This window comes from Stegodyphus dumicola, chromosome 2 (assembly GCF_044657685.1).
Source record: "Stegodyphus dumicola isolate Sdum_Otavi_A_Nest chromosome 2, ASM4465768v1".
Taxonomy (NCBI): Eukaryota; Metazoa; Arthropoda; class Arachnida; order Araneae; family Eresidae; genus Stegodyphus; species Stegodyphus dumicola.
Genome location: NC_140769.1, coordinates 57,032,917 through 57,051,504, shown reverse-complemented (window position 1 = coordinate 57,051,504; position 18,588 = coordinate 57,032,917). Strand labels below are relative to the sequence as shown.

The 18,588-nt window shown below is 32.9% G+C and overlaps 2 protein-coding genes across 3 annotated transcripts in view; one reads left to right on the top strand and one right to left on the bottom strand.

Annotated features, from left to right (window-relative positions):
- LOC118189594 (fibrillin-1-like) overlaps positions 1–18,588 on the top strand; it is a 791,047-nt gene that overhangs the window by 721,997 nt on the left and 50,462 nt on the right. For both annotated transcript variants that reach the window (XM_085810675.1, XM_085810674.1), the window contains exons 48-53: positions 4,660–4,779; positions 10,411–10,536; positions 12,271–12,420; positions 13,327–13,392; positions 15,427–15,552; positions 17,967–18,089. In XM_085810675.1, the coding sequence (XP_085666801.1) occupies positions 4,660–4,779; positions 10,411–10,536; positions 12,271–12,420; positions 13,327–13,392; positions 15,427–15,552; positions 17,967–18,089 (711 nt within the window). The remainder of the gene's footprint in view (positions 1–4,659; positions 4,780–10,410; positions 10,537–12,270; positions 12,421–13,326; positions 13,393–15,426; positions 15,553–17,966; positions 18,090–18,588) is intronic.
- Gmppb (GDP-mannose pyrophosphorylase B) overlaps positions 10,426–18,588 on the bottom strand; it is a 121,220-nt gene continuing 113,057 nt past the window's right edge. The window contains exon 8 of the mRNA XM_085810676.1: positions 10,426–10,563. Coding sequence (XP_085666802.1) covers positions 10,495–10,563 — 69 coding nt within the window. The 3' untranslated portion in view covers positions 10,426–10,494. The remainder of the gene's footprint in view (positions 10,564–18,588) is intronic.

Here is an 18,588-nt window from a genome sequence, read left to right as displayed (position 1 = left end):
AGACTTTTAAAGGACATGCAAGAAAGCGATGTCCTCGAGTCTTCAGCAAGTATATCCAAGCAAGTCTTGGGCATTTCCCATCGTCCTCGTCAAAACGAAAGACGGTTAAACTAGATTTTGCGTTGACTATCGCCGGTTGAACGAGTTTACGAAGAAAGACAGCTACCCTTTTCCTAGAATTGACGACATTCTGTACATTCTTTCTGAAAGCATGTGGTTTTGAACACGTGATTTAAAAATTGGATATTGCAAGCAGAGATATAGCCTAAAGACGGAGAAGAGATGGCATTTACTACCGGATAATGACTTTGGTAGTTCAAGGTGATGCCGTTTGGATTATGAAATGCACCGGCAACATTCGAACGCGTCATGGAGACTGTTTTGAAAGGTCTTTCCCACGAAGCCTGTCTCATATACCTGTATGACATCATCATTGTCGGGAAGAGTTTTGAAGATCATCTAGAAAATCTTAGAAATGTGCTTCAGAAACTGAAAGAAGCCAATCTAAAGTTGAGTCCTGTAAATGTAAATTATCAGACAAGAAATGACGTAGTTCAGACATGTCATCTCTGCCGAAGGTATGGGTATAGATCCGGAAAAAGTGTCAGCAGTTAAAGACTGAAGACACTCCGAAAATGTCCATCAGCTGAGAAGTTTCCTAGGGCTTTGTACCTCCTGTAGGAGATTCGTGAAAGACTTTTCTTTCATCGCAAGACCCTTTGACATGCTGACAGAGAGCAAGCAAAATTTCTTGCGGACAAAGGAATGTGAGGATGCATTTAAAAATCTGAATTAAAATTTAACATCTGCTCCAAACTTGATGTATCGTCAGCTCGACAGTCCATTTATTCTCGACACTGATGCGAGCAATAAGAATATCGGTGCTGTTTTGTCCCAAGAAATAAACGGCCAAGAACATGTCGGGGCCGACTGGAACAAGTGCCTATCTAAACCGAAGAGGAATTGCTGTGTCACCAGAAAAGTGTTGCACGTCATAGTAAAAGCCGTAGAACATTTCCATCATTATCTCTAGAGTAGAAAGGTGCTTTCGAGAGTGCTCTAGAGTGCTTTCGCTGTTTAGCGGGATCGTAAAGTTACACATCATTGTATAGGTCAACTGCGCTCTCAAAATTCAGTCTTCCAAGGTGAAGCGATTGCTATTGCACAAGTTTTATTCTATCTAATCACTTATAGTATTAAAAAAGTAGTTATAAAAACAGACAGTCTATCGTCGTTGGATGGTTTGGGTAATCCTGACCATCCATGTCCCATCACCCAAAACATTCAGCATGATCTAAGAGAGCACTTCCCCCCTCAGCTTAAACTTGAGTGGATCAAACCCCATGCTGGGCATTACAGAAATGAAACTGCAGACAGTCTATCCAAAGAGGCAGCTTCAGACAATGCAGATACTCAAGTCAATATCTCATGGCCTATTTCTTATCTAAAGAAATGCCTGAGATTGAAAGCCATTGGACGATGGCAAAAGGAATGGGACAGGGCTCAACCGGTCGACGAAAGCAGTATCACATAGCGTATGTGGACACTGACCGTATAATTTCCAACCCTCAGCTCGTCCGATTTATCACTGGCCATGGTCCATTTCCACAATATTTTGCAAAACGTGGACTCAGCCATACTATGTTCTGCTGCTGCGGAGATATTGGGTCCCCAGAGCATTACCTGACCACTTGTCCATTGACATCTGATTTTCATATTCAGCTGCCAAGTACTAACAGGCAGGCTTTCTGCAAATTTATTATAAAGCAGAAATATCTGATTACAAAGGTTGTCAATTTAATGGGCAAACTGTCTGCGCTGGGCATGGGCTTATGTCAGACAGCGTAAATTCTCCTGCTGCCATAAACGTTTGCTCCGCATGGATTATATGCAAATTTGTATCTGTAATTTAAGAATATTACATCAGCATTCAACGCGTCACAGGTTGTCCATTCTTCCTCCTTTCACGTACAAATTCCAAAACTTTTTCTTCAATTTTAGGGTGTCTTCCTTTGCGAGGGCCAGTGAATTTCTTTCTACTAGCTTTAGTTGCAAACAGTGCCAATTTCTGTTGCCGCCACACGCGAACATTGCTCTCAGCTACGTTGAACTCTCTCCCTGTCTTTCTATTGCCATTTTTTTTCAGCATAAAGAATTACTTTACGTTTGAAAGTAGCGTCATATGACATTCTTCTCTGTTTGCAGTACCAGAATATATATATAAGTATAGTACCAGAATTAGTCAGTATTGTGTCAGTATCAATACCAGTAAAGTATTGTATCAGTACTGTAGCAGTTAAATATTGTAAATGCATATTTGTATCAGTAATGTAACAGTCGTACACGAGTAAAGTATTGTATCAGTATCAGTATTATATCAGTCCTGTATCCGTAGTGTATCAGTCATATTTGCATCAGTAATATACCAGTAATGTGTCGATAATTCATGTGTGATGTGTTAATTCGCATTAGCTTGAGTCTTTGTAACGTGTTATTTCGTGGTTTTATTTACCGACTTGTACAAAATCATTCCCATTTACAAGTAATCACTATAATCAATATACTATGAGTATTAATACTAGTAAAAGTATTGTATGAATATTAATATCAGTAAAGTATTGTATGAGTATTAATATTAATAAAGTATTGTATATGCATATTGCTCATGCATATATTGCATGAGCAATATAACAGTCTTGCATCAGTAAAGTATTGTATCAGTATTATATCAGCCTCGTATCAGTAGTATTTCATCAGTAATGTACAAGTAATGTAACATTGATTTGTGATATTTTAATTCGCAATATTTTGAGTCTCTGTAACATATTATTTCGTGGATTTATTTACCGACTTGTGCAAAATCATTCCGGTTTAATCAGTACTAATAATCAGTGTTATATCAATGAATCAGTCCTGTAGCAGTATTAATCAGTATTAATATCAGTACCAGTATTATATCAGCCTTTTATCAGTTCTGCATCTGTCATATTTGCATCAGTAATGTATCTTGAATATTAATCTATAACTCTGTAACATGTTATTTTGTAAGGGGCAAAAATCAGAAAGTACTAATCTTCGATTGATCTAACGTCATATCCATTCAAACGCTGAAGCTTCTCGGCGAAGGTTTCACTTACCACAAGATGAGAAACATGTCGATTCTGCGTTTTTTAACTGTTCGTTCCAGAGCAGTGACTTGCATTCAAGTGTTTGTACCTAATCATTTATATTCGTAATAATTATGTTTTCTCACTGCAGTTTTAAATTCAGATCTGACGAATATTTTATAATTTCAACCATGAAAAAAAATCTCATAACCACAAAGGATACGTAAGCTGGTGTCTTGTTCTTTGGTTTCCTTTCCCAGAAGAAGCGAACTTTATCTTTAAAGTTCCAGAAACTTTCAAGAACCATGGAGCAGGATGATCAGCGAACATCTGTGTTCCAAGTAAAGTCCAAAATGTTATCTTTCTAAGCCTTCCTCTAAAGCCGAAAATTGACGCTGATTTAAGTCATGAGATTTTATGAAGTGTATTAATTTTTAATTGATTTCATAGCATTTTGCATTTTAATCAGTATTCTTATATATATTGCCTTCAAGCCTTCATTTTAGAACCTGGGGTTCTAAAATCTGAATTTGGATGTATAGCTCGATATTTGGTGGAATTTTAATTTTTATTAATGCATTATAATACATTACATATTATAATACATTTTTGTTATATACCAACAGAAAGCCTTCTCCATGCTTCACAATCAGCTAGGGGCAGGCAGGAATAAACGCTTTTTCTCTGGGCTTTCTTCAGACATATACGCACCAGATGGTCTGGAATAGGGTGAACGCGAATTCAGCGAACCAAGATGATTTATTCAATTTTATTCAAATTATGAACCGTGAGTTATGCACCACTGACATCACTTGAAAGAGATAGTTAATTACCAACAATTTACGAATTGACGCTTTCCCATAAATGTTCGCATTTGAACCTCGGTCTGGAGTTCATTTTAGGTGTGATTTGAGAAAGCAATTGCTTGTATTCTCGGGTAATTATGCGCTTCAACATCATATATCCTTATCAGTCAGTTTTGTCTTTCGTTCCGTGTTTTGAAGCCACAAATTTACCATCTTTCGTATACACTGTGGTAATGGTTAATATTTGCTCACCCAAAATTTTCCGCTGCTTCCGTAACCAAGGCTGTCCAGCTAAATGCATTCCAACAATCATGCCTATCTGCAGATTTCCCAGGTCAGCGTTCCTCAGAAAGTAGGATAGGCGCATACTACTTCTATGACAGCTGTTGAGAGTGTGATGCCTTGCCCGTCACGGCCACTAGGTAACTGATTTCTGTAACAGTTGGCACAGCTGTACTTGAGAGTATGAAATGTGATTTCCCTTTCCTCGGATGTTTTTATTCATACCTAATCTAAAGACAATCTAAACAATAGTTTTAAGGAAATGTTAGTTTATTTTTAAATCAAAAGAAATAGAATATAACTAAACTAAAAGTCGCTAACATTTTAAAACAATAGCTGCAGATTATGTTAGAGAAAACAAATGGACGTTTTTAACCGTGGCATATTTTCTCCTAATTTATAAAAAGGCTAAATTACTTTGGTGAAGTATGTTATTTTTATTTGGTTTTTTAATACGATTTCAGATGTTAATGAATGTTTGGAAAATGTGTGCGTTCATGGTACTTGCCGGAACTACGAAGGATCTTTCCAGTGTACTTGTAATGATGGCTATCGTTTGACTCCAGACAAAAGAAACTGTGTAGGTAAGATACTTTTTTTTTACTTTATTTCCAAACTTTTAATAAAAGCGGCATGTATGCAGTAAGCCTCATACATGCCAGAAGTCCAATTATCCGAATCGCCTTTTTTTGTACCCTTAAGAGCAAATAAAATAAAGCTTTTTGTTAATATTTAAATATGTATTTGTGATTTTCTCATTTGTTTAAACAATATAAAATACAAGACAAAACAAAGCTTATTTAAGAAGCTATTAAATAAATTTCGATGAATAATTAGATATATAAATTGGCATCGTAATGAATTGCAGGATGTTCAGATTAAAAGAAAAAGTAATCTGGCGTACTCTTCTTTGTTTCCTTCGTAAATATTCGCGTTGCTAAAATAAGTCTTCTTTTCAAAATTTAAGCATGGTGATGTTGCTATTAGTTCAAATGTTATGTAACAATTACACAGCTGGCCATTAAAATTACAACATTAGGAAGGAATGATCTGATGAATGTCAAAATCAGGTGAAAGGATGAAGTTGGGATATGCAAGTGATTAGTATTTCAGCTAATTTAGACGACACAGGAAGGAGAAACGACATCTAAAGCACTGCATAAAACAAACGTTGTGGAGCGGATTTCTCATTCTGAAAGTGCTTTGTAAGGTTGGAGTTTGCTCAGAATATCGTGTTATGCCTCGAATAACAAGAGGAAATGCTTACCAGCAAGTTTCGATATTCGATAGAGGCAGGATCGTTGCCTATCGAGAGTGTGGATTGTCGTTCCGTAATATCGCCAGTCGCACTGGTCGACATCCAACCACTGTCATGCGAATATTTAATCAATAGATTTCTGAAGGCCATACTGAACGGCATGCAGCATCTCAACGCCCTCCCATGACTAACGCCAGAGAGGATAGACATATTGTGAGATCAACCCTGCAAAACCGTACGACCACATCACGGACCATTAGTCAGGAAATGGACATATTTGCTGCACACCCAGTATCAGCTCATAAGGTGCGTCGACGTTTGCAGCAGCGTGGACAATCAGCTGGGTGACCATTACTTCGGCTTGAATGACAATGCAGCATAGAGAGAGACGGCCACTCTGGTGCGACAAACGACAAAGCTGAGTACAAGAGTGGCACAATGTCACCTAATCAAACGAGTCCCGGTTTCGGATTTCTGATGGCCGTATACATGTCTGGAGGCTCCGAGGAGACCGCACGTCGCCTGCTTGCATTCGATATTCTGTCTTCATGCCATACTGCTTCCGTTCAATAAATATATTTTTTTGTATTTGCTTTCCATCAGGGTGTTGCAATTTTAATGGCTAGTAGTGTACATTCAGTAGAACTAAATTTGATGTTTAAGGGGAAAAAATATATTGCTTAACTTTATTCGGAAATAAAAATATACTTTTTAATTGCTTAATCTTTGTTGAAATTAAATTGGATTAAAAAATCGAACTTCTTCACTTGCATTAAAGTAAATACGTATTTTGACATACCGAAAAGTAAATACGTATATTTGGCATACCGAAAAAATTATTCAAATATTCTAAGTATTCGGATGGACTGTGGTACCATTTAGTCCAGTTATTTGAAGTTACAAGTGTATTGCCTTCTTTGCATCTTTGCTATGTGGTGGAAGGAAAGATTCATATGATTGCGGAATAAAAGCATGCAAATATTCATACAAATATAAATAGGGAGTTATCAAAATTTTTAGTGTAGGTAAATCTGTACTTTGCTCGTACTATTCTTTACTATTATAAGATAATATTCTGAATTTCTAACTCTGTAATTACAAACTACTCCGATTAGTATTATTATTAAACATTATTATGGAATTATCACCATCTTTGAGCTTTAACAAACAGTCCAAATTTCGATATCTACTATTCAGCCGTGTATAAACAGTGTATTCGTTAGCATTTTCGCAGAAGCGTTTCGTATACATGTTTTTATTTGTTAAATACTTTATAATTTTCCGAAGAATTAAACACTTTTAATTATTTTTAAACTTTTTTTAATTTATCAAAAGAAGAAGAAATTAAAAACGTAAATTAATTGCAGGGTTCCTACCCTTCTACCCTATTTTATTAATACCTTGATGTAAACTGCATTATTATTTTTGTACTCAGTATTGTGATTAAGGTAAGAAGACAATAAATTATGTATTGGTAACTAATAATTTGTAGTTGCACAGAAGAAATTAACGGCAGCTTACAGGAGTTTCAGTATTTGCAGTTTGGTAAGCGTTATCTACTAATCGCCGATAGTTATGTGCAAATCTACAATTCTTTACCACTGTCTATAATTCCTAGTCGCTAAAAAACGTATAAGGTATTTCTCCCCCCCCCCTTCTTAGCATGTCTGCGTGGTGTAGTGGTCAGCATGCTTGACACGTATTCGAGAGGACCGTGGTTCGAGTCCCGACGAAGGCATTGCTCATTCTTCATCTCTCCTGCTTCGAAGTAACCTAATGTCGCTACAAACGAAACCTTTATTTGCTCATGCTCGAGTTCACGTCTTCTAGCTATCTGCTCTCAAGGAATTGAGCAGTCCCGTGCTGGTCATACCTAACTGCTACAGTTCAAACTCGCTGCGTGTCTTCTTCCATACTCATTAAATCCGCATACTTCTGATGTGAATGATATCGAAAGTATGCATGATAGATAAAACAGATAAAATGTCAAATTTAATCGATTACCTTGAAATAGAACTTTACAAAAATATGAATAGAAAATTTTATTCATGCATTTGAACTCTTCAGGTGCATAAATTTAGTATTAAAGTAAAATTCAGAAAATAAAATATAAAAAATAGTTTTAGACATTTTCTCTTTGTACTTGGTTAAAAGTTATAGTTGGTCTCCCTAGATACTTTTCAGAAACGTATTTTTTCCCACTATTTGCTGCCATAAAACTATTATATTTTTTTGGTACTTTTTGTGATTTATGGAGCATATTTTCGAGAGATATGGGTATGTAAAGCATTTTTATACGAGTTTATTCCGGTATTTTTTATCTAGCTTGATATAAATGGAGAAAATCGTTTTTTCCTCCATGAAACAGAACATTTCATTCTTTAGGAAGTAAATCATTTGGGAAGCGTTACCTTTACATAATAGTATTATTTTTACATATCTTGCTAGTATTTGTATACCATACTGTTTAATTTTCTTTTCTATTACCATTCATGCATTACGTATAGTTCAATTTTCTTAATTCATCATCGTAGATACAAACGCTAATCTGCACTTTTTTCTTTATTATGCATATTTTTCAACGTTTCACATTAGATCAGGAAGCTCTGAAAATCTGTCGGAGATTTATTGTGCTAAAGGCCTTATTCGATATTTTCAAAGTTTTTAATATTTTCTAGCTTTAAACTTTTTCTTTTAAAGCAGTATTTTTCAGATTCGTGATTTTGATGGTGTATCTATGGCTTTATATTGTTATTATTTACTTTAATAATCTACTATTCTTATGAATGATTTCTAGATCATTAAAGGAAACAAAATATTGTAGAGAGCAAGGTAATGAACACAAAGTGGATACAAATCTCATAAACAAAGAAAATAAAGGTTCTCGATCTTCTCTTTGTAATGTTAACTAACCAAAAGCTAAAATACGTTCTGTACTGTCAAACGATAAATGTAATGGAGAAATCCATGTAGACAGTAAACGAATGAAGAGCATCCACGATCATGTTACGAAATAATGCAGAGGTTTGTGATAAATCAGCCTTTCTTTTAAAAGATTATGGCATTTGACATTTAGATCACATATTTAAAATGACTGGTACACTTTAAGACCTTCGAGGAAACGAATGAATAGATAAAACTAGTAGGTCATTGCAAAAAGAGAATGCCATCTTATTTAGTTTATGAACATTTAGTGAACTCCACATTACCAAGGAAAGCCCAAACTCTAAAACCGATCGCATTCCTCAAGAGGCAGACTCTCAAACAATTAATCTCTAAATAGAGAGAACAATGTGATTGAGCCACGACAGGACGTTAGGTTTATAAGTTTCTTCTCAAAATCTCACTCGAAGCGCAAAATTTGCAGTAATGTATTTAACCTATCATTTCTCATTATTTTTGGTATCAGTATAAGTTACTTTTATTATTGCTCAGTTTTAGTATCAGCATATATAATTTATTAATTTTTATGTAATGTAGAGTAGCATGAAGCTTATATTAACATGTTTCATATATGTTTAAACTGCCGTGATAGAATAAATGTATAACAGCAGCATACTTTAACATTATTAAAGTCACTCAGTATGCTGCTAATTTAATTAAATGAGCAAGAGAAAATAATTAAATATTATTAGACTGCATTATTTAGAATAGTTTTTTAAAGCAGGAGACATGAATTTCAGCATTCTGAAAGTATTTTTCAAACATAATGCGAAGGAATGTAACCTACAATACAGTAACTCGAATATTAGTCTGTTGCTTTAATGTAGATAATACAACATTCGTGTCTTAGAATATAATAATAACCTTGGCGAATCCGTACCTGGTCAGTAAAATACGTAGCGCCTATGTAGTTAATCTCTATATTACACTTTATTATGTTTATGCATTATGTATATACTTTTATTTATTTTTCATAAGTATATTCCTTTATTAAAATTTTATTGTGCATTACAGTTTATCTCTATTTTTGCGTTCTTCCTTTATCTCTATTTTGTTATACATTGGATATTTTAGCATAACATAATCTGTCGTTGATATTCTGACTATATTGCTGCAAATGTTCTGGTGCATTCGTGAAGAATTAGAAGTCCTTTCTTAGTCTAACGTTTGAATCAGGTTTAAATTAAGTAAGTAGTAATGCACGGTAATATAACTTGTGGAAACAATTTCAGGTATTAAGTATTACTTATTTGTTTGTTTCTGCTTTAGTTTAGCCCCCTTTAGTCTAAACTTATATTAAGTTGTAGTCTACCATTGAATTGCTTAAAAATATCTTATATCTGATTAGTCTATAATTGCTGAGCATTACGTTTTATAAATTTTACAGTAATTTATATATCCGGTAGGAAAACCTGGAAAATACACAATGGAATTTGTATTAACTCGTGTGGGTACCCCAGTTTGAAATGCTACACCTGTGTAAGTTTTCACTAATGTAAAATCTACTCTGGATCAACTATTTACAAATATCTAAGCCTTCTCCGGAATTTGAACCTGGACCCATGCAATGGCTACTACATGTACTTTTTGGTACCATTACTACATGTATCTTTTTGGCTGTTTTGCTTTTTGGCATTCGAAATTTCTAACTTTTCTACAAGAGGTAAGGCTTTTGCCCAGGTACCCTCGTGTTCAGACACCGTTCCACTGGACTGCATTGGCTGGGCAGGCAAAGAAAGAGGCAATTATTATATGCTGGCATTTAGAATTCAGAAGTAATTTTTTATTTTAATTTATTGATATGGTAACAAAATTATGCGGCGCATTTTTTTTCATTGTTATATAGTACAATTTCAGTAATAAATTGGGCAGGAATATTAGTAATAGTTATGAGTCACAAATTTAAACTCTTGCATTAATTTTCTGTATTTTCATATTTAAAATTTGCTTATTTATCTTGCACATTTTACTCGAGCATTTTTTCTTAATGTCTAATTTATCAGATTTCTTTTAGATGTCGATGAGTGCCGTACCATACAATCGATATGTGACGGAGGGACGTGCTCCAATACTGACGGAAGTTTCACCTGCACCTGTCCTAGAGGATTTCGGTTGTCGGCCTCTGGCAAAGAATGCATAGGTACTTTCTTCTGTTTTCTAGTCTCCACTAAATTTGAAATAAAAAGTATCTAAAGAACAGTACAAATAATATTTATTAGATAATAATAAAAATTAATTAAATGGTGAAGATTTATTATATCAAAATTTTAATAATAATTCTGATATTGTTATTAGAGTACTAGAGTAACGCTCTAATGCTTTCCATTTTTATTCGTAGTTATAGACTGGTTAGTTCCATGGCCTGGGTTATAAATACGCAGATCTGCAATTTGCGTTGAAGTTTTTCAGTTAAATGTTAAGAAGCAATGTTTATGGACTTTAAAAATTGTCAAATAGGTAACTATTAGTTGAAAATGGTTTGCTATTTAGTATGTAAAGCATAGCTGACGATATTTCAAAGCACGTTCCATGAACACAAATTTAACGTACACAATGAGAAGTTTTTAAATTTAATATACCTTTTAAGCTACTGTAGCTCCTAACAGGACACAGGTGAGAGCATGTCCGGACCCCGGGCGGCTTGCATAGACTAATCGGGTATCGTCCCGAAATGAAAACCGCAACACCCCGAGATCAAGATATTATATGGCCATACACGGGCAAAGTATTAGATTATTCATGCAGCTCCTAACAATATAGTAATTGAGTGTGCCGATAAACTTGAGCTAAAGAAAGATTTTTTTTCCTTCTAATTAAAAATATTCATAAAATTGCTGATTTTACAAATCATCATCATATCATCTTGCATAACGCATGCTCTCATGAACTTTTTTAGACATTATGCAGTGAAGTATTGCTAATTGTTATGACCTATAATTGTTGTAAGCGATCCATCCAGCTGACGAGATCTCATGATTAGCTGGTTAGAGCCTTCTAACCAGGTATCGATCATGTTAAGCTGAAGTTCTTCTGGCATAACTGGTATCTGACGCTTACTAATCTGATTTTCAGGATCTGATTTTGAATCTTTTCCATTATCTTATTTGGATCATAATGAGAGTCCGGTTTTGGATCGTTTGCATAGTTTTCTCGTCTGTTCACCGCTGTTCAGAGCATGCTAAACTATCTTAGAACCTTAATTATGAATGCATTCCTATTCATCTGTTATTTACAACCTAAAAGTCATCATCGCTTAAATGCTATCTTGTAGCCATTTTCCATCTATAAGAATCAGCTTCACGTTCCTCACTGACAAAATTATATCCTTGTATCATCCATCATCTTGGTACAAATTTATTTACTAATTAGCATATTCTCGTTCTAACTTATTCAGTTAACTAGCAATAGTACATTTCCTGTGAAAAACTTTAGTGCCACTTGATTCCTTAGTATTTCTAAAAAAATAAATGCATAATATAATAGTATCTAATAGTGTATACTAGCGTATAATAATGTAATAGCAGTGTTATTCCTTTCATTACTTGAGCTTCTCTGTGCCTATTGCACTACCTGAAAAAATACTAAAGATGGTTATATTTCTAGCTGTTCTTTATTTAATATCATATAGGCATGATTAGAATGTATTAGTTTAATGGAGCTTTTACGTTGCCCTGACAAGCGAAAAAATAATTTTACGTATTCTCAAACGAGTCAGCTGATTCAAACGGCTTTCCTCCCATAAAAATGAAAACCAATGCTTCATTCTTTGTGAATATTTTTCTATATCAGTTTCATATTTCCTAAAACGGTTAAAATTTTTTTATTTTTTATGATTATTATTACCATCAATTTATTTTTTCTCTTGACGCTGCAGATACGAGACAAAGCTTATGTTTCCAAGAGTATGTGAATGGTCTTTGCGGATCACCAAAGCTTTCGAACATGACAAGAAAGGAGTGCTGCTGTATGAAAGGATCTGTGGCTTGGGGTTACCCTTGCGAGCTATGTCCAAATCAAAGAGGAGGTATTATTTACAGTTTTCTTTCTTTCGTATTTTATAATTCTTATCATTTTATAATATTATTTGCATGAAATATTAGTTCATAAGCAATGCAAATTTTCAGAATTTCATGCAGCACTAACAGCTAACGAAAACTTGTCTAACAGAAAACTGTGCTTTCACTTTCATTCCCAAAAATCATATTCTTGAACTACTTTCCTTGTCATATTTTCCTCATATCTAGTTCATTATATCCTTCTAACATTTTTCTGTCTAGTAGCAAAATTTTCTTCCAATAAAAGTTAGTACCGCATCTGAAACCAAATTGTTTCAATTGCACGAGTTAGTTTTAAATTATTATTTATTTAGCTGAGAAAAATATAAAAACAGTAAAAGCAGTTTTATACCCAACACACTCATTGTATCTTTATCATTTTTCTTTTAATACAATTGGCAGATCCAAAAGCAAATTGACTTCTTTTTTCAGTTTTCTTTTGTTTTGACGCACACGTGTATTTTTCAAAATGCTATACTTGCATACATACAAATTCGGTTCAGAGCACATACATAATATATTTTAATGTGCATTTTAATGAGTTGTAGTATGTAATGTATTTTTTTAATTTTTTAGATACCTTTATAACTATTTTAGATTGATATAACTGGTTTTTCCCCTTGAAACTAAAAATTAAAAAAAATTTTCTTAAAATCTTATGGTGGCTGTCAACCACTATAATAGCATTCTTATTTCTCCGATAGATTTAAATTCTCAAATATATTTTCATAAATTCGTAATTTTTTTTTTTTTTTTTAACCTTTTTTTAATTTAACGCTTTAAATACTATATTTTTATTTCAATAATATCACTTCTCTGAAAGAAAAAATTGCAGAAACCTCTTAAGCATGTCTTTCTTTATTAACGTTTTTCAGAAGCTTTCAGAAAACTGTGTCCTGATGGCTTTGGATATGTCATACACGAGGGAGGAATAATAGAAGGTAATTAATTAATAATACCTTTAATTTGTAATAATATTAACATGAATTAAAAACTAGTTTTTTTTTCTGAATTAAAACAGATGCCACCACAGATTATTTCTGTTTGCAAATTAAAATTAATATTACATTGCAAAGTACAGTAAAATTTAATGTACAGTAAATATTATGAAAAAATTCAAAATCAAATGGCAGATTGTTGTATTTTAGATAACTTATGTTTCTAGTTTAAAGAAATAAATACTCGCATGCTTATTGGTCTGATGGGAAATATAAAAACATTCACTGGTAATAATATGCACAAAACAAACAATATCCAAGATAATATACACAAAGGGAAAATGCAAAAAAACTGTTTGATTTTAAGCGATGAAGATAAGAAATGAATAATTATTCATAGCAGAATACACGAAATACATTGGAAACGACTGTGTATCTGTTCATTTGCATAGAAGGATGTATCAAAGAGAATATTTCACTGGAAACTAGCTCTTATAAGCAATGAGAAAAAATCTGATGTGGGCATCACATTATTTCCTTGTATGGCCTATTCAATTATACACATTTTTGCTGCATTTCATTTAAATTTATTTCCTCGAATTTCATTAGAGATATACATCCACTTAATTCAGTTCTCACTTCGTGACAAAGCAAAAGTACATAAAACCTCAAAACATCTTCATTAAAAATTGCAAAATACAGAAAACATAAAACACCAAATATAGTTTAAAAATCAGTTTTTACAGTTAAAATTAGAATTTCTACCCAACAACAAGGAATTCGGACAGCATGCAAGAAGGCAGATTTTTTGGTGCAGAAAACTGAAAGTTTACTTTTGGTCCCACTCGGCAAAAGACATTAAAGGTACAGAAACTGATTTAATTCACTATTTTTCTGAGTTTCAAATGTAAACAAATGGTGGCTCGTTAAGTTAACTTGCCGCTTAAACTTTTACATTACTTATAATTATACAAGTATTGCATGCAGATTATCTAAAGGCATACAAACCTTAACCGGAACATAAAAACCATATAATTCAATCACCTTTAAAGCAAAAAATACACAATTTGCCAACATACAAGAATGAAAATCTGGTGCGGACATCACATGACTTCTTTGTACAAAATATTAAGTTATACGCAAATTTTTCTGAATTTCATTTAAACTTATTTTCTCTAATTTCATTAGAGATAGGTTTATCATTCAATTTATTCAGTTCTCACTTCGAGGAAAGACAAAATACATAAAACCTCAAAATATCTTCATTAAAAATTGAAAAATGGTAAACAAATGGTAACTATGGTAAACAAAAATTAGGCTTAGCCGCACTTAAACAACGTTTAAATTGTTCATAATTCTAAAACCATTGCATGCAGATTAACTAGAGGCATAAAAACCTTAACCGGAAGATAAGAACAACGTAACTGAATCAGTTTTAAAGCAAAAAATGCGCAATATACCAATATATAAAAATAACAATAACTGAGCTCACGGAGCCGAGTAACACAGTGGGTGTGTGTATATATATTTATATACACTTTTGCGACCGTTTTCAACCAAAAGAGAGGTGCACAACTACATATTATAGCAGTCTATATACGAAATTTTAACGTTGTGAGGCTATTCGTTTTTAAGTTATGGAGATACGTACATACATACGTACGTACGTACGTACAGATGCCAGGAAAAAAATCTATTCTAAATCCATTTTACATCAATTTTATAATTCGTGTGGGGAAAGTCCTTTATTATGTCCGTACGTACAGATCTCACGCAAAAACATTATTAAATTGCTTTCGATGGCAATCAAAATGAATTTTTCGTTGAAATATGATACTAGGAATTTTTCGTGATTACAGTATTTCCTTTACTTCGTACAAGGAAGTAAAAAATCTTATTATATTATCTTAAGGTCTTTTATCCAATTTATTATTTTTCCATACTAAATTAGAATATTCTAAAATCTCTTGAAGAAAATGAGTTTGTTCATTACATGCCATACAGTTCTGAGTAAAACTAATATAATAAATTTTTCAGATATAAACGAATGCATGATGGATCCAACTCTCTGTGAAAATGGTATGTGTATCAATACCGATGGCGGTCACCGTTGTGAATGCCAGGAAGGTTTTAAAATCGATCGGAATGGTACTAAATGTATAGGTAAGTATCATTTTTTCTCGACTTGGTAAATTGAGCTTTCTGAAGGAGCATTATTGCTGAAAAGCTTTTGTATTTAATCATCTCACGAGCAACTTAGAAATATACTCTGTTTATAGGCCTTTGGTTATGTGCAGTTAAATTTAGCCTTTGTTGTTCGTTGGATTTCCTTGTGGAATAGAAACCCGTTTATCCAAATTATTTGGGTCTGAGATTTTTCGGATTAATTTTTAAAACCTTAAGCTTGTTTTCCTTTAAAAAAAGCGGATTGTTCATTTTTTTGCACTCAAACCATTTTGTATGTATTTTGCATAAAATGAAACAAACTTCAGAATTTTCTTTAGGATCATTTTATTTTAGTTTAAATTATTTAAAAGAAATAATATGTACTTAATTACAAAAATAAATTTTATTTATTTATTGTTTGTTTGTTTGTTTGTTGTTTTTGTCTGATAATAAATTTAAAATCTTAAATTAAAAAAAAGAAAGATAAAAATTGATGAAATTGTAGTATAGATGTTCAAGTCTTTACAAAGCAACTTATATAAGTAAAAATAGCAACTTATATAAAACATATAATTTAAATAATTTCTAATATTACTTAAATAACCTTTCCATTTTCAGAAATTCTCTTCTGGAATATGTCCGTATCAAAGGTAGTCGATTGAGAAAGAATAGCAAAAATTGAATGCAAAATTATTTTTATAATTTATTTCATTGTCTGATGTTTCAGTTTCTGACTGTTTATTAACTTTTAAGGAATTAGGTTCACATCAAATTTTGACTATTAGAGCAGTAATTTTGTTTCTGGAGAAAAAAGGCAAAATTCGTAGAACTGTACGGTCTCGGACTTTTATTAACAATTTCTCGATCGGGGCTTTAGTTTCATTTCCCGTAAATGTCTAGCAGGAATGAAACTGCAACACAAGTACTTATATAGTGTATAATATAACATTATGTTAAACATTTTTAGTTGAAATTGCATTGGTAAAAAAATAATATTCTGGAAAAATTTTCGACACTTTGTTTTTAGTTCAAAATTACCATTTAACTGGGTAGTGTTGCACTTTTTGTGAGCTTTTCATAACTTTCACATCAGGCTTCCTATGTGGAATTACTTCACAATTTACTAAAAAGCGCTTGAATTTGCTAGAAAATCCTAGAATTTACTAGAACTGGAATTTACTAGAATCTAGCGCTGGAATTCACTAAAAAAATCAATAATTTACTAGAAAATCCGTGGTTGTGCACCAGTCTAATCACAGTTGTATTAACGTATTTATTTGCACATATACTGATTTTTTTATCTAGTAATGCACTTAAAAATGTGGTTTTGGGCATCGATAGGCAACGGAAGACTATTTTAAACAACTTCGGAAATGAACTTTCCCTAATATTCGAGACATCCAGCAAAAGTTGTAATAGTTCAAAATTTTAGTTTGAATTTCGGAATAGGATTGCTTATCAGTATATTTTTGAGAAAATGTATAAAAAACATTAAAAGTTCCTTATAGAATTCCCTCACATTCAGGGAAAAAAAAAAAAGAAGGATACGTGTAACACATAATTGCTATAAAGAAAATTCATTTATTATTTTCTTTATAGCATTGTCATAATATAGGTCGTTTTTTCACCAGTAGTTGTAATTAAGCGATCATTATAGTGAGCGTCATATAATGATATGCTATTAAAAGGGGGATGAGGCTCAATGTTCACATTAAAAATGCATTTTTTTTGCTCCCATTCAAGGCGGTGCAACGATGGCGTCGCACCAGGTGAAATAATTTAGGGGCCATAAAATTTTTAGAATTTCGTGAAAAAACAGGCTGCAAATTTGGGGATAACAAAATTATTAAAATTTAAGGGAGGCACTACGCTATAGAATTTAAGACCGGCGAAGATTGCAGCGGGCGCCAAAAATGTCTGCTCCTATTGAATTGTTTTTCAGGTAAAAATGAAAAGTAATTTTACCATACACAATGTTAGCATAATTGTACTGCGGTTGTTAATAAATGCTGAATTTTCTTTGGCCTTTTTGCTGGGTTTTGCGGCATTAGAACCTCCGAAAAATTAGGTATCTGTATTTGAATTCTGAGGAAAGCATAATCGTTAGTGCTGCCATCTAACGGTAGATGAAGAGGAATAGCAAAAGCTAAATTTTTGTTGCGAAATTTAAAATAGTCACTTTTCACTAGCGTCACTTAATGTATGTCCTTTCTTCAATGAAACTGTTGGAGCTTTCAGCTGAGTTTCAATCGAAAATTATTAAATAAATTTAGAAGCGCCGACAAACTGATGAAATCTTGTGACATAATTCAACTCTGTATGCAAATAACACCAAAAGTGACATAATTCAACTGTGAACGCAAATGAACCAAACTTACTTTCCTTACTATTACTAAAATTATTATTTTCAGACGTGGATGAATGCCGAGAAACTCCAGGTGCATGCGGAAATGGCACGTGCACCAATGTAATAGGCGGGTTCAAATGCGAATGCAGAGACGGCTTCATTGCTGGCCCCAGGCAAACCTGTGAAGGTATGAGATAATCATTATGATTTCAACTTTGCATTAATCTCGTATTACTGTGTATAAAAATTAGTGTAGTTTATCCTTAATATTATCATTATTATTATTATTATTATTATTATTATTATTATTATTTGCGAAAATATTAAAAGAAAGGAGACTTGTCAGTCCCTGTAAATTGTTACAGTATGTTGATTATCAGTGTAACAAAATGAGCAATTTTAAACAAAACGCACTTCTTAATGTAATTAGACGATACGTTTTATTAACATAATCCTATTATAATTAGTGACACGAATTTCTAATGGCATTTATTTTTTGCGTATTTTCTGTAGATTGTCTAGCTCTTCTCCTTACTAACTGCATTTCATCACAAAATAAAACCTAAATACACATGCAAAACTCTGTTGGAACAGACTGATGGTTATTGTTGGTCTGTTCCTTTCTCACTGTAATTTTATTTAACTGCTAATTATACATTTTAACAACATTTTGATATTTTTTTATT